General features: G+C 48.6%; 1 protein-coding gene across 1 annotated transcript in view; it reads left to right on the top strand.

Annotated features, from left to right (window-relative positions):
- Window positions 1–14,618, top strand: part of mast2 (microtubule associated serine/threonine kinase 2) — a 170,139-nt gene extending 155,521 nt beyond the window's left edge. Inside the window, exons 12-32 of the mRNA XM_070831728.1 lie at window positions 1,107–1,208; window positions 3,746–3,878; window positions 3,974–4,041; window positions 4,228–4,331; window positions 4,447–4,655; window positions 4,746–4,884; window positions 5,027–5,159; window positions 5,347–5,512; window positions 7,339–7,440; window positions 7,582–7,704; window positions 7,799–7,908; window positions 8,057–8,211; window positions 8,523–8,665; window positions 8,992–9,168; window positions 9,548–9,799; window positions 10,220–10,446; window positions 10,781–10,903; window positions 11,221–11,357; window positions 11,500–11,687; window positions 12,221–12,774; window positions 13,000–14,618. Coding sequence (XP_070687829.1) covers window positions 1,107–1,208; window positions 3,746–3,878; window positions 3,974–4,041; window positions 4,228–4,331; window positions 4,447–4,655; window positions 4,746–4,884; window positions 5,027–5,159; window positions 5,347–5,512; window positions 7,339–7,440; window positions 7,582–7,704; window positions 7,799–7,908; window positions 8,057–8,211; window positions 8,523–8,665; window positions 8,992–9,168; window positions 9,548–9,799; window positions 10,220–10,446; window positions 10,781–10,903; window positions 11,221–11,357; window positions 11,500–11,687; window positions 12,221–12,774; window positions 13,000–14,580 — 4,926 coding nt within the window. The 3' untranslated portion in view covers window positions 14,581–14,618. The remainder of the gene's footprint in view (window positions 1–1,106; window positions 1,209–3,745; window positions 3,879–3,973; window positions 4,042–4,227; window positions 4,332–4,446; window positions 4,656–4,745; window positions 4,885–5,026; window positions 5,160–5,346; window positions 5,513–7,338; window positions 7,441–7,581; window positions 7,705–7,798; window positions 7,909–8,056; window positions 8,212–8,522; window positions 8,666–8,991; window positions 9,169–9,547; window positions 9,800–10,219; window positions 10,447–10,780; window positions 10,904–11,220; window positions 11,358–11,499; window positions 11,688–12,220; window positions 12,775–12,999) is intronic.
- The last annotated feature ends 1,237 nt before the right edge of the window (window positions 14,619–15,855 follow it).

Here is a 15,855-nt window from a genome sequence, read left to right as displayed (position 1 = left end):
ACACAAACACATGCATACTAGCTGCTAAAGCACATTTCCTGTACTGTGTTTACACCCACAAGGGAATCTGTCTCACATAAGACATGCACAGTGAATATCCCGTCTGCCTCACACACACACACACACACACACACACACACTCTGACTGTTTAATTAGCCGCTGCACGGTGGGAGTTCGTCCCTCAGCTGTCCATTACTCACCGATCACTGGCCTGTACAGTCACCACACACACATTCAATCTCCTTCACGCTTACATATACACACCCTAATACATATTTAGCGTGCACATACATACAGTACATAGACACCCCCCCCCCTACCCTCCGGGTTTCATTACAGTTATAAATAATTCAGGGGGGGGGTCGGGGCCCCGGGGGCCTCCTGCGCCTGTCTGCATGACTCTGCGAGCCGCCTGTGCTTTGTTTATGAACCGGCGCCTCCTCTCTGTTAGCCTGTCACACACACACACACACAGTACATACATTATAACTACATACATGTGCTGCATTCATAAATACATGCACACATGGGGCTGCATGCACACCCCCCCCACCCCCCCACCCTGAAAATGAAGCATGCCTTACAGTGGGTGGTTTGTAATTGTTACACACACATACACACACTTCACTTCACTTCACCACCTCATTTCTTTCCGGGGATCAGTGTTTGCTCCAGATGCGTTTCCAGTCAGTTACAGTGGATTGCTGGGTAAATTGCTCTGTCTCCACACTGTCAAGACATTTCACGGTGTGCATCGGGGGGGTCGTTCTGATTTAGATTACCTCTCAGGTGTCACTGAAGGCAGCACTCCGCTGCCCGATTGTCCTCAAACTGCTCGTTCTGCCTTGTTTGTGAAGGGCAAACACAGTACAGAGGCTCTCTCTGCACAGCCTCAAGGTCACAGAAGGTTTCACGGTGTTCAGTTATTGAAAATATCATCAGGAATAATGAATAGATATTATTATGAGGGTTCGGTTATCTCACAGGCATATAAACATTTGAATAAACAATTTGAATAAACATTGAAAGTGGAGGTAAAGTGTTTTCTGTCTCGTGCTGCTGAGCTAACCTCGGTCCTGCTGTCTGCTTGTCTTTGTGTGTCCAGGCTCACGAGCGCTCGGAGAGTGTGGAGGTCACCTTCGTCACACAGCTCGTCAAGAAGCTGATGATCATCATCGCTCGGCCAGCGCGTCTGCTGGAGTGTCTGGTGAGAGAAACACGGAACCATCGCCGAGTGTCTTATATTCACTGAAAGACTCACCACAGTCACCACCTTTGCTCTCCTCACAGCCACCAGACTCTGTTGATAAATACACTAATTTTACCGCACAGGATACAGTAGTTGTTGGTCTACCTCTGTCTCAGTCAGTTAGTTTGTTTGTGTTATTTATGTGATTTTGGAGTTTTAAAGTGTCAGTTTGGATCCAGCACAATATCTGTGTATCACACAATATCACAAACAAACAAACTGACCAAGGCAGCAATCACTGTGGTCCTGCAAGGTAAAATGTTTGTTTTGTGAATGGAGTCTGGTGTGTGTGCAGAGAGCGATATAACGGCTACTCGTGGTTAAACCAAAAGGTCTCTCTCTGTAGGGATCCTTTCCATGATGCTGTCACACACTTAGAATGAGGCTGAGGCAGCACCTACCAGTCATTTACATGCCAGACTATGTAGAAGTAGGGCCCCAGGCTTAAAAGGGTTACTGTCCTGATTTTACACACACTGCTGTACTACTGCATATGTATAAAATATAATAGTTATAGATGAAACTAGCAGTAGTGTAAAGTAGAAATAATCCAATAATAATAATTCAGTGATATGATATATCATACTATTTAATAATTACACTCACAAGAGACATTTTTCTGCCTGATACTATTTTTTGATTCTGCATTTTGCTAATTACCCCTCTGTATTTTTAGAATAAGATTTTGGGTGAGAAGCAGAAGTTGAAGACCCGTAAAACATATAAAAGACACCAAAATCCGCCTTAATTCAGACAGACATACATTAAAGTATGTTTTCATCACTTGCATTTGCATTAATACACTTCAAGTCCTACTTTCATAAATGTTTTAAGGAGCTTCGTCCTGTTTTTTTTTTTTTCTCCTCAACAGCTGCACGGAAACGTTTCTGCAGTTTAATCACACTGCTGCTGCACAGTGGTGTAAATTAGACTCTGCTTAAAAGATTGCCCTGAAATATACGACCAGCATTAAGTAGAATAGCTTCTTCATATTGCACAGCTCCACTTCATGCATGGTTAATAAACAATTTAGAGCTTCCTGCTCCCCAGTGTGAAGTGATTCAAACACAGTGATTCATTTATGGACTTCCTCTGAGAATTTTAAATAAGCCTTAATGTGCACACTCTCTCACGCTAACACCACTCAGCTGGTCGGGCAGAGTTTTGTTTGTGAATAGTGGAGGCACCTCCTCCACTAACCCACCACACAAACATAGCTCCATCAGTTTGGGGTGGGACGCTGCACATCTGGGGTCAAACAGGTGAATCCAACCTTGCATGAATCCAGAAATGAGGCAAGGAGGGAGACAGAGCGAGGGGGGAGAAAGGGGGGATAATTGGAGGGGCAGTGGAGAGCGAAGGGGGGTGAGGAGGGGTGAGGAGGACGTAGGAGGGTGCTCACATGGGTAGTTTTGACTAATCACATGCAGCTGAAGCTCCGACACTGTACAGGATGGGTTTTTACAAATGGCAGCACACAGACAGAGCAGGGGACGGGGGGGGAGGGGGGGTGCTTACAGGACAGGTATTCGATGCAGAGGACTTGGTGACGTCACCATCTCATCCACTAATACACATCTACTCCGGTTATCGTCATTAAAATATACATTTACTATTAAACAAAGTACATTAAACACAACTCTACCTCTTTCCATTTTAAAAACTACACTAACCTTTAAAAGTAGGCTCTGTCCACCATAGATTTGAAGTTTTAAAAACTATAAACTCCCATAAAAGTCTTAAAACTACATCCTGTAACATAACAAATGTTGTTAAAACTTTTCCAACATGTCCGCTGGTTGGTACGAAAAGCATTCTGGGATACATGGCAGGTACGGACAAGAACGCAGGTTGGGAAAAAGACCCTTTAGTATCGACCGTTTCAACCTTTCTGTACGCAGATTGAGAAAAAAAATACTATTTACATGGTTCATGCAAAGCTGCACAAACAAAAGTAATCCAATGTGAGAGAAAGAGAGTGAATCAGTGACGTCCTGCCGCCTGTCAGGCAGCTTATTTTAAGACCTGAGCTCTTGTTTGATATGCATTTTTTATTTCTCCTTGCTATTTGGGCTTATTGGACCCTGATAAGTATAAAACCTAAGCATCATCTTTGTACATGGTGTAGTTTTAGAGAAACATCATGTCCACATATGTGGACAATCGGTCTTCATTTCCAGAAAACACAATAAAGTCACCTTTGTGCAAAACTCTTTATTTCCACCCTGAACATAGCAGTTTTCTTTTCCTGACTGCTTTTGCATGTATTTATAACACATACAAAACATATTTTGAAAATCACGGTGCAAAAAACAATATGAAATATCAACAAATACATGTCCACACGGCCCCAGCTAAGCAGAATGAACTACTATGGTAATATAACTAAAATGTGATGCTAAACTGACATTCAGGACAATATTAGTGTTTGTTAGTGTTTACAAGCTTAAATCTCCACCTCTCCCTTCACTCCTGCCCTCCTCTCCGTCCTGCAGGAGTTTGATCCTGAGGAGTTCTACCATTTGTTGGAAGCAGCAGAGGGCCATGCCAAGGAGGGCCAGGGCATCAAGTCAGACATCCCCCGATACATCATCAGCCAGCTGGGCCTCACCAGGGACCCCCTGGAGGGTAACACCATCTCAGAATCAGCATTTGTTTAGTTTACTGTAGTTTTATCTCACTTGCTCTGAGCCCACATTGAAAGCGTGTGTGTTCCCCTGCAGAAATGGCCCAGCTGAGCAGCTATGACAGCGGGAACCCAGAGACCCCAGAGACGGACGACTCGGTGGATGTAAGGACTCGATCATTTCATCGTTGTGTTTGGTAGATGTTGTGTGTCTCGGCGTGGAGGTGATAAAACATTTGATCTGGTGCAAACGTTGCCCAGTAGCCCACATCTAGTCATTCAGAGTTGATCTCAAATGAACACGGTTGTGCCTGATTGGCTCTGAACGCTCCTGGCTGTGTGTTTCTTCAGAGTCGAGGAACCGCGGTCCCGGCCGCTCCACCTCAGACTAAACCCAAAACACCTCGAGAGGAGGACTTTGAGAACATCAAGCTCATCAGTAACGGAGCCTACGGGTGCGACGAATCACTCACACATTCGATATTTTAGCGTTATTCCAAAAGCAGGGTGGAGGAACGACCTGCTGTGCCACGACCGGAACCTCTGACCGTCTTTCCTTTCCCCGTGCAGCGCCGTGTTTCTGGTGCGTCACAAGGAGACCCGGCAGCGTTTCGCCATGAAGAAGATCAACAAGCAGAACCTGATCCTGAGGAACCAGATCCAGCAGGCCTTCGTGGAACGGGACATCCTGACGTTCGCCGAGAACCCGTTTGTCGTCTCCATGTTCTGTTCTTTTGAGACCAGGAGGCACCTCTGCATGGTGATGGAGTACGTGGAGGGTAAGACGGTCGTCATCACGCCTGTGGCTTTTCTTATTAGCGGCAGTAGTCGCTCTGTGTTTGTAACGTGGTGCCCGGCGTGCTCCACAGGTGGAGACTGCGCCACGCTGCTGAAGAATATCGGAGCTTTGCCCGTCGACATGGCTCGGATGTACTTTGCAGAGACTGTTCTCGCCTTAGAGTATCTTCACAACTATGGCATCGTACACAGAGACCTCAAACCTGACAAGTAAGGCACAAACACACTTAAACAATTATTAGATATGGACCACATTAATAGAATTTAAGGATGTTTTGTCTCATTTGGAAAGATTTGACTCCCACTGTTATGAGTTACCAGGTTTAAAAGTGGTTCTTATTATTTCTTTCAGTCTTCTCATCACTTCCATGGGACACATTAAGCTGACCGACTTCGGCCTCTCAAAGATCGGTTTGATGAGTTTGACCACAAACTTGTATGAAGGACACATAGAGAAAGACACCAGAGAGTTCCTCGATAAACAGGTACTAAAACAAAGACGATCTCAGCTGCTTTTTCAGCTATTTTGAGAAAAAATGTGATAATAAAAACTGCAAAAGCTGCAAACCCCAGTAGTTCCACATGTTTTTGCTGAAAATTGTGGGTGTTTGATAAAACTCTGACTGCTTCCTTCATCTCCGAAGCTGATTCTCTGCCTTGATGCCTCTTCAGGTGTGTGGCACTCCGGAGTACATCGCCCCGGAGGTGATTCTGCGTCAGGGCTACGGGAAGCCGGTGGACTGGTGGGCGATGGGAGTCATCCTGTATGAGTTTCTGGTGGGATGTGCTCCGTTCTTCGGAGACACACCAGAGGAGCTGTTCGGTCAGGTCATCAGTGGTGAGGAGACTTCAGATTAGAAGCTTTTCTGCAGCACACATGGAGTTTTTGTGGTTTTGGCCGTTATTGCAACCAGTTTAGATAAAAGTTTAGACACTGGGATTATTATAGAGCAACATCAGTAGATATTCACCACAGCGTCACAAAGCTCAGTGCATGTTAGCTGTTAGCTTAGCAGCCGGAGCAGCTCTTCAGTAGCCCAGGAAGTATTCACTACTAGTGGAAGGTGTTTCCCTCCCCTGCCCTAAATTAACAGTATTGCTGATCACCAGAATATTTCTTTAGTTCCTGTGATGGTTAACCCTCCAGTATGTGCAGCTCTTTAATCACAATGATGGATCTGAAATGATGGAAAAGGAATCTGGAGTAGAGGAACTGATGGACTGGACAAGTCAGAGTCCAGACTTGAATCCTATCGAACAGATCTGGGATTTATTGGATTAAAAAATAGATCACACACTAATTTAATCCAAAGCAAGTCTGAGGGAACAGCTGGGAACTATTTGGAGCTCAATAACAAAAGAGACGGTGGAAAAGTCCATGAAAACAATCAGGGAGGTCAAACTAGATATTAAGATTTCTGGTTCAAACATGTGAAGAAGGACTATTTAGTTGTTCCACTTTGTTATTTGCTTAATAAATAATAATACAATGTTTAATTTGAAACATGTTTTTGACAGATTTCTAAAATATTTGTGTTTGTTTGATTTTATGACAGCTGGTCTGAGACAGTTGTTAAACTCTGTACAATCACTGCTGCTGTGTCTTTAAACAGGAAGCAGCTCTGAGATTATACGTCCATTTTAAAGCAAAAACACTGAAGAATTAATCCTCAGAATCGCTGCAGTTTCCTGAGTTTGCTAAGTTACCGTGTGCAGAAGTCTGTCTGTCTGTACACTGTGGTGGACAAAGATGTGTTGGGCGACGGTGAATGTGGATGAATTCATACAATATCGATCAAATGCTTAAAAATGGATGTTGTCTGCTTCCTGTTCCGGCGCTCTGCAGGTGTTGTTAACAGTGAATGAACAGTGTGAATGTTTAATGTTGGAGCCTGAGGGCCTCCAGGCTGGGAGAGGAGAGCAGGCTTGATAAAATCATCAGAAAAGGACAGACGGAGGCGTTATTCTATAGGAGAGATGTACAGATTTGACTTACAACGAATAAAATCAATTGTGATTTTTTCCTCTACGTTCTTCTCTCCATTGAATTCCCCTTGATGAAAGGCCAAGTCAATGATCATAAACCTGTATTGATCCCTGCGCGGCTCTTTTATGACGTCCGAGTCCGTCTCTCCACGTTGATGCTCCGTGGTGATAAAGCACCGAGGGCCTTGAATGTGTTCTGTATTTTTTATCTGGCTGCAGGATGTTTGTCAGTGAGCTGCATGTGGAAGCAAAGTTTGAAAAATACATGAACAGCAAGCAGAAACTAGCAAGAGCACAGCGCCCAAGGGTCAGGGAACTAAGAGAAATGTGTTCCAGGCAGGGAAAGTCAGGGGATTTAATAAACTATTGCACCTCAACTCAAACTCAATTAGTCTATTCGTGTTGTTTCTGACTGGTTGTGGCTCCACAGCTCCTCCTCAACTTGATGAAAAGTCAGCAAAAATGCTGGAAAGTGTAAAAGCTTTGGCTGCAAGTTAGATTAATGTGCTAAAGAGTCTCAGATTTCTTCATGTGCACTTCAGAGTCATGGGAATTCAACCTTTTTAGTCACAGAAGTCCACATTTGACTCTGTAAGATTAACCGGGGCAGTTTATACAAAGAGGAACAACATGCAGGTCGTCGTGTTTATGCTGTTTGTGTTTGTGTTTGTGTGTCAGATGAGATCATCTGGCCAGAGGAGGATGAAGCTCTGCCTCTAGAGGCTCAGGACCTCATCTCCAAGCTGCTGAGACAAAATCCTCTGGAGAGACTGGGCACAGGTAACACTTCCTTTGGTGGCGTCCTCTTCCAGTCTGACGTTTTGCTTTTTGATTTTCAAAATGAAGGTCGCAAAACCAAGAGCTCTCTCTCTCTCTCTCTCTCTCTCTCTCTCTCTCTCCCTCTCTCCGTCTTCTCCACAGGAAGTGCCTTTGAGGTGAAGCAGCACCCGTTCTTCACAGAGCTGGACTGGAACAGCCTGCTGAGGCAGAAGGCCGAGTTCATTCCCCAGCTGGAGTCTGAGGACGACACCAGCTACTTCGACAGTACGTCTCTGACGGCTTCACGAGAGCGTCTCCTCCCTCTGTGACGCTCTCACTGTCCTAACTCTGTGTGTGTGTGTGTGTGTGTGTCCCTCAGCTCGGTCTGACAGGTACCACCACATAGATTCAGAAGAAGAGGACGACACCAATGATGACGAGCATGTTGAGCTCCGACAGTTCTCCTCCTGCTCACCGCGCTTCAGCAAGGTACTGGAACACCTTAGTGCTGCATCTGTAGTGTAACATAACGAGATTCTTCAGAGTACAACGACAAGTCACGGGACAATTTGACGACTCATCGTTTGAGCTGCAGCTTCACCGTAGGCTTTTGTCCCCCCCGGCGTGTTGTGTGCAGGTGTACAGCAGCATGGAGCGTCTGTCTCTGCACGAGGAGAAGAGGACCCCTCCGCCCACCAAACGCAGCCTCAGCGAGGAGGGAGGGGATCGAATCGACAGCCTGAGTGGACTCAAGTCCAGAGATCGATCCTGGCTCGTGGGATCCCCAGAAATGTGAGTCCTTCGGCTTCACCTCGGTCATTAGTGTCTCCTGGTGCTTAAAATGTCTTTTATTTAATACTTTGAATTAGTTTTAGTCTGAAAGAACAAGAGGTTTTATCAATAGTGCAGTTAGCTTTATATTTCCCTGCAGTTGTTTATTGATTCAGTTTATTATGTTCCACATAGGAACATCACAGAGACAAGTTTAGGCTGCGTTTAAACTCTTCTCTGTCCTTTAAAAGTCTGCTGTTTGTACTCAGCACTGTTTCCTCGTGCTTTTCTTTTGGTTTGCTGTGTTTTAAACGTCTCTCACCTCTCTCCAGCCTGCGGAAGCGTCTGTCCGTCTCGGAGTCGTCCCACACGGAGAGCGACTCCAGCCCGCCGCTGACGGTCCGGAGGCGCTGCTGTTCGGCCATCATTGAGATGCCGCGCTTCGCCATCTCCTCGGAGGAAGAGGGAGGTCAAGGTATGGCCTGTGGTTACCTCTTATCTACAAAATATTCTTTAGTTTTAGAGTTTTTGACCTCTTCCAGACACTTTGTACTTTCTCAGTGCACCTTTGAAGTAGATGAAGCTGTGACAGAAGTCCCTGCTCTGCTCAGTATCCGACATGTTACACTTTGGTTTGTGAAAGTTCTTCATCTCCTGTGTGATGTTTGCAGTAGTTGTAGGAAGGTGGGAATCCTCTGAAGTGGTTGCCAACACACTTCTTATCTTCCCTTTGAAGAGCAGAGACTGGATAAAGGTGTAACACAGATCCTGACTCCTCTATTGTCGGTCTCTCCGGTGCAGCTGGAAGTCGGAAGAGCCCCAGCCTGTTGGGGCCGAGCGCAGTGAGGGGCCCGCGGAGCGACGAGCTGCCCCTCGCCATCCCAGAGCTCCCAGTGGAGAGAGAGCTGAAGCTGGACGAGTCTCCCACCACGCCGAGCTCCACCTCCTCCAGCCAGCTGAGCAAGGCCACGCTCACACGTCAGTGCAAACACACGAGACAGAGCAACAAATGTCATTTTCACGTTTAAATCAGAGGTTAAAACTAGTCTAGCTGAATAAACACATTCTAAGAAATAGCAGCGCTACAAGAAAAGACTGTTTTAAAGGTCTAATAATACTAATCATACCCATAAATCATTACATTGTCTTAGAATCACAGCATTTATTCATCTGGTTGTTAAATCTGTCAAATCAACGGAGAACTTTCTGCAGGATTTGTCTGAAAATAAAAATATATCTTAAATTTGCCCAGAAAAATCTCAGAGAATATTAAAGTTAAGTCTGATATCTGCTTTAATCCCATTTTACTGTGTTTGACTGACATGCACAGTTCATCTGAGCTTCCTCTCTCCTGCAGCGGGGAGTTCCGGCGACGTGTGTGATCGCGGCAGCAGAGGTAACGGCGGTAACGGTGGAGCTGCTAAAGCTGCCGCAGACAGCGACTCTCCGTCGACCCCCAGAGCCATCAGCGACCTGGCGGCTCGCAGGGCTCGCCATCGCCTGCTGTCCGGAGACGCCGACAAACACACGGCGGCGCCGAGCTCCAGGCCGCTCAACAAGGTCATCAAGTCGGCCTCCGCCACCACGCTGTCTCTGATGATCCCTGCAGGTCAGTGTGGAGGCTGAGGATCACAGTCAGTGTGTTCGGTGTAAACAGATCCTGTCGATGGGATTTTCTTTACCAGATTAAGTCGATTTAACAGGAAAAAATAAATTAGGAATGAAATTAAAGAGAGAACAAACCAGAGATAGTTAGAGGATCTCTGGATGATCATGTAATAAGTGTGATCCTGTACTTAAAGGAGAACTTTTTAAAACACCACAGTCACACAGAGCTCTGTGTTCTGCTGGAGTCTGGGGGCTTTAAAAAGAGTGATGTAAGAGCTGCATGTGGTTAAACAAAAAGGATCTTCAGACACTTGGAATAACTAAAGATAAAGATAAAGCACTTTTATGCTGCACTTCTCCTTTAAAAGACTCCATATGACGCCAGTCTCACCTGCACAAATGTCCCTTATCTCTGCGTCAGACCACCACGGAGCCTCTCCGTTGGCCAGCCCGATGTCCCCCCACTCACTGTCATCCAACCCGTCGTCGCGGGACTCCTCCCCGAGCCGAGACCTGTCCCCGGCCGTGAGCAGCATCAAGCCCGCCATCGTGATCCACAGAGCGGGCAAGAAGTATGGATTCACCCTGAGGGCCATCCGGGTGTACATGGGAGACTCTGACATCTACACAGTCCACCACATGGTCTGGGTGAGTCCTGCCGAGCCGTGTGGTCACTGTGGTTACTCTCCCTGCCGGAGGTCCCAGTGTCAGTTAACTTAGTATAAGAAGAATAAAGCCACAAAAGCTGCTGTGTGTGTTATTATTATTATTGTTGTTGTTCAGGGTCAGTGCACACGTGGTGTCAGTGTGGCTGCAGCAAACTGGGGTTCTTGTTGTTGACAGAAGATGGCAGTAAACAGCAGCAGAACAGAATCTGATCTCTCATGTAACGTTCTTCTTCCCCTTTCTCTCCCTCTCTTCCTCATTCCTTCCTTTCTCTGTGACCACCCCTCCCTCCCTCCCTCCCTCCGCTAACCCTCAGCATGTGGAGGAGGGCGGTCCGGCCCACGAGGCAGGGCTCAGGGAGGGAGACCTGATCACCCACGTCAACGGAGAGCCAGTCCACGGTCTGGTTCACACAGAGGTGGTGGAGCTCATACTGAAGGTAGCACACACACGCACACACACACACACACACACACACACACACACTAAGTACATTTACTTCCATTAAATCCCGTCTTAAAGTGACCGTTGTGATCTACAGACTCCCACAGTGTCCTAATTTATCATTAAAACCACTGAAACAGTCATTTTGTAAAAGGAAATAAAAGAACAGACTTCAGTATAGTTTCTATTAATCTGTTGGTAACTCGACTTAAACATTTAACACACAAGCATAACTTCCAAATGTACACGTGGAATAAGAATTAAAAGAAAACATGAAGCTCCACGTCTGTAACGCTCGTCTGTCGCCCTCAGAGCGGCGCCAAAGTGTCCATCTCCGCCACCCCGTTCGAGAACACGTCCATCAAAGTCGGCCCGGCCCGGAAGACGAGCCACAAGTCCAAGATGGCGAGACGCAACAAGAAAACCAAGACCAAGGAGGGACAGGACAGGTGGGACACACACCTGTCTTCTACCAGACATCAGTGTGTGTGTATGTAATGTGGGGATTCACTGAGCGAGCTGTGTGTGTGTGTGTGTGTGTGTGTGTGTGTGTGTGTGTGTGTGTGTGTGTGTGTGTGTTTCCTGTGGCAGTAAGAAGAGGACGTCTCTGTTCAGGAAGATCACCAAGCAGGCGTCTCTCCTCCACACCAGCCGCAGTTTGTCCTCTCTGAACCGCTCCCTCTCCTCGGGGGAGAGCGGCCCCGGCTCGCCCACACACAACCTGTCACCACGCAGCCCAACGCAGGGCTACAGGTCCACGCCAGACTCCGCCCACTCAGGTGAGACACACGGACGCCCACCTGTCCTGGAACAGCTTCCTTCTTAAAAAAGGTTTCCTTGCAAGCAGATCTTCATCAAAACCAAAAGTCTAAAACATGTGAACTTATAAAAACTATAAAAAGTAGAGCTGCTTGTTCTAATTACTGGTTAAACTGTTCACACATTTCCTCTTTCCTCTACAAAATAAACAGCAAAATAACAGTAAAAACTAGTAAAACGTGTTGTTTCCAAGTCTGGAGTCCATCTGTTATCTGTTACCAGCCGGAGTCAAATGCAGACGGACTGCAGCAGGTGGATCCCTGAACTGTGTTTAGCTTATTATTAACTGACCATATTTAATATCAACTCAGAAATCCGTTGGAACATGATATTCAGTGATACACAAGCAAAGAAACAAAGCAAATTACATTTAATTACACTCTCTGGTTATTTATTTAATGGATGCAAACAAAGCAGTGTTACCAGTTTGCTCATGATACACTTTCAATTCAAACTTAATTTATTATTAATCTACTTCCTCTCTGCCCCTCAGTCGGTGGAAACTCATCTCAGAGCAGCTCCCCCAGCTCCAGTGTCCCAAACTCCCCGGCGAGCTCCGGTCACATCAGGCCCAGCTCCCTGCACGGCCTCGCCCCGAAGCTGCAGCGCCAGTACCGCTCCCCCCGCCGCAAGTCTGCCGGCAACATCCCCCTCTCCCCGCTGGCCCGCACACCTTCACCCACTCCTCAGAGCAGCTCACCGCAGCGCTCGCCCTCCCCGCTGCCCAGCCACGCTCTGGGACAGTCCGCCGTGGGTCAGTCCTTCCCCGTGAAGCTCCACTCCTCCCCTCCCCTGGTGAGGCAGATATCCAGGCCGAAGAGCGCCGAGCCTCCGCGCTCTCCTCTCCTCAAGAGGGTGCAGTCGGCGGAGAAGCTGGCCTCCTCCCTCTCCAGCTCCCCCTCATCTCCCTCTGGGGTGGCGGCAGCGGGGGAGAAGAAGCTGGCGGTGGGAGCGGCTGTGGGGAGCCGCAAACACAGTCTGGACATCTCACACTCAGAGTTCAAGAAGGAGATTCTGCATAGAGAGCCGAGCCTCCAGAGTCTCCAGGTAAGAGTTTATCACTCACCAGACACCCCGACACACAACAAGTCCGATAGATACGACGTTTTAGCAAAGGAAAATTACATGTAACGTGTTTTTTACAGGTAAAAACATCTGTCTCAGAGTTATTTTATGTCCCACTGGAGGAGCCAGCTGGTCATTTCCCTTCATACTGTAGAGTTTTGTTCTGTATCAGTATCTAATTCTTTCTCACTCCTCGCTGACCTTCAGGAGTCGGCCAGTGAGGGTCTGCTGTCCTCAGCGGGACGCGGCGTGGAGAAGGGCAGCCTGCAGAAACACTCCTCCTCGTCCAGGAAGTTAGGACGTCAGGAAGGGGACGGTGCCCTCGGCGCGGTGTCCGGCTCGCTGGGTCTGGCTCCAGGGAAGAGCAAGCTGAAGGACAAACTGTCCGCCATCAGGCAGGACAGAGCCGAGCGCAGGGAATCGCTGCAGAAGCAAGACGCCATCCACGAGGTCGATTCATCCGAGGACGAGACAGACGAGGGCTCGGAGGACAGCCAGGACGGCCGCAGGGGGGCCACCTTCACCCCTCCTCCCCTGCTGAGGCCCACCACCGTGAGAACGGGTCCCGGGGGCACGCTGCCGTCCCTCTGCCTGTCGCCCTGCACCCCTCATGCCACGTTCACCCACACGGGGCCCTCGCAGGTGGGCCGGCCCGCTCCCTCGCACTCCCTCCCCTCTGTCGCAGAGACAAAGCCCAACCAGAGCACCTCCCTTCCGGCGGTAAAGGACACGAGGTCGGCCTCCTCCACAGAAGACGGCGCAAAGCAAGAGAGGAAGGTTCTGGAGCCGAGCAGCACCACGAAACCCACTCAGGGCCCCCTTCCCTTTTCCACCCCAGGCAGTGCATTCATCTCAGTCAGCAAGGACACTTTCCTCAAGCCAGCTCCTCCACCAGACTCAAAGAGTCTCGGGGGGAAGACTGCACCATCACAGCCCAGGGCGGAGGAGCCCACCCTGGACAGCCCCCGAACCACAGCCCCGTCTACCACGACTACTACTACCGACTGTAGAGCCGCCACGAAGACCACGGACTCCAGAACTACCGCCGCAACCACAGACAGTGACGGCCAAGAGACGCCCCGCACCTCCTGCTCCTCTCCTGGCATCCCCAAGGAGAAGAAGGAGGCAGACAACCGCAGGCTTTGTGCAGCAGTCGCCGCTAGTCTGAGTGCGTCCTCCTCGCCCACCGGCGGCTCCGGCTGCAGCTCCAGCTCCCCGCTCCCAGCCCCCGAGAGCAGCGTGGACAAAGTGGTGTCCCAGCTGGCAACAGTGGCGAGGAGCGTTCTGGGCCCCGTCAAACTCAGCACCACTGCAGACAAGAGCCAGAAGGACCAGAAACCATCCCGGGGGGGCACCCCAGAGGTCCCACCCACTGACCACCTCTCATTTTCCTCCAAACAGCTCCCAGCCCCTCAGTCGCCTCACCTCTCAGACTCCCCAGTCAGACAGAAAACCGAGGGAGTTGCTTCTCCCATCGGCTCACAGAGGTCGGCCAAGAAAGACTTAACAGCCCCAATGACATCATCCTGCGAGGACCCCCCAGAAAGACCCTCATCGGGGTCTGTGGGTCGGGAGAGCGCTGCGTCTGCACAGCGACTGGCTGCAGCAGCCGCTCAGCCTGCCCTCAGCACAGCCCCCAGCTCCTCTGCAGCATCTGAGCCACAGCCTAAGAGGTCTGAACCCCAGACTGCAACCGCCACCACCAACAACAACACCACCGCCGCCGCCGCCGGCACCACCGCGTCCGTCTCCTCACAACAAGACAAAGCAACCAGCAAGAGGACGTAGCAGCAAAAACCGCAAAGAACCACAACAAAATGTACAGATCACAGCGCTCAGTGGTGGCTGGAGGTCTGCATGTCTGGAAGAAAACATATTAGTAACTGCGCACTAATCAGAGTCTGTAGAGAGAGAGGAGAAGCTATCAGAGGTAGAGACAGATGTGGTAGTCCTAGTTCCATTCCAGCTGTTCTGTGCTCTTAATGTTGGTGTGAGTTATTTTGGTGTCCTGACTCTTTGGTTCCTGCTTTCAGACTAATTGCTCAAAGGGGCTGAAGTGTTTTTGTTTTTTTTTCTCTTTCTGCAAACATATTTCGGGGCTGGAAATCAAGAGCTCGGTGGTCCGAGCCTTCACACGTGGTCCTCAAACTCATCAGCACACTCGTCCTCCTCCCGTCCCTCCGCGGCCCCAAAGTGTCCATCCAGCCCCGACTGGAGAAAGATTGGACCTCATCTGTGCAAATGGGACTAAATGTGCACCGTCAACGTGCACTCAGCACCCAGATAACCAGATTCAGATCCAGTCCTCCTCCTGCTGAAGTCCCTGCTGATCCGACGCTGCAGGTCTGCAGAGGAGGGAGGGGGCGGCGTATTCCCTGAGCACAGACTCCAGGCGTGGGTCGGCCATTTTGATGAAATTCCAGGGAATGTTTGTGCCGGATTAGATTAGTGTTTGTGCCTATTTGCATGTTAAAGGGCCATACTGGTGTTTATTGTGCTGCAACTTCGCCATGTTGCAGAGCACACCTTACTCTTATCTCTTTCCTGGATTTCTGAATCATCCGTTCACTTTTGTCAAACTGGCACAGATGTTGCTGCTGCCTGTCCACCACCAATAACACCATGTCTGCGCTTTAACTCGACAACTTGAGATTCAGGCACCGTTTATCAGTGTTTTAGTTCCAAACACACGAGCAGCAGAAATGAAGCCAAGGATTTAAATACTAATATTTGATTGATCGCCTGCACAACATCTGCTACAGCTACAGAAGCAGCTTCACCTCCATAAGAAATCAAACTGATTGTTTTAAAACTCTGATCTGTCGGACCACCTCGTTGTTATTTCCGGCCCCCATCAGCCTCTAAAGGCTGCCGTAGTTTTATTTGGTTTCTGGACCAACTTGCTGTGTTTTTTGCCTCTAATCCTGTAAAGTCATCCGGCTTTACCTTGTATATGTGTGTGTGTGTGTGTGTGTGTGTGTGTGTGTGTGTGTGTGAGGGAGCGAGCGTTTGTTTATTTGTGCATGGTTATCTATGTATATATATATAAGAATATTTAAAGTT

This window comes from Pempheris klunzingeri, chromosome 6 (assembly GCF_042242105.1).
Source record: "Pempheris klunzingeri isolate RE-2024b chromosome 6, fPemKlu1.hap1, whole genome shotgun sequence".
In the NCBI taxonomy this organism is placed as follows: domain Eukaryota; kingdom Metazoa; phylum Chordata; class Actinopteri; order Acropomatiformes; family Pempheridae; genus Pempheris; species Pempheris klunzingeri.
The sequence above is the reverse complement of the archived record's forward strand: the minus strand, read 5'-3'. Positions and strand labels throughout refer to the sequence as shown.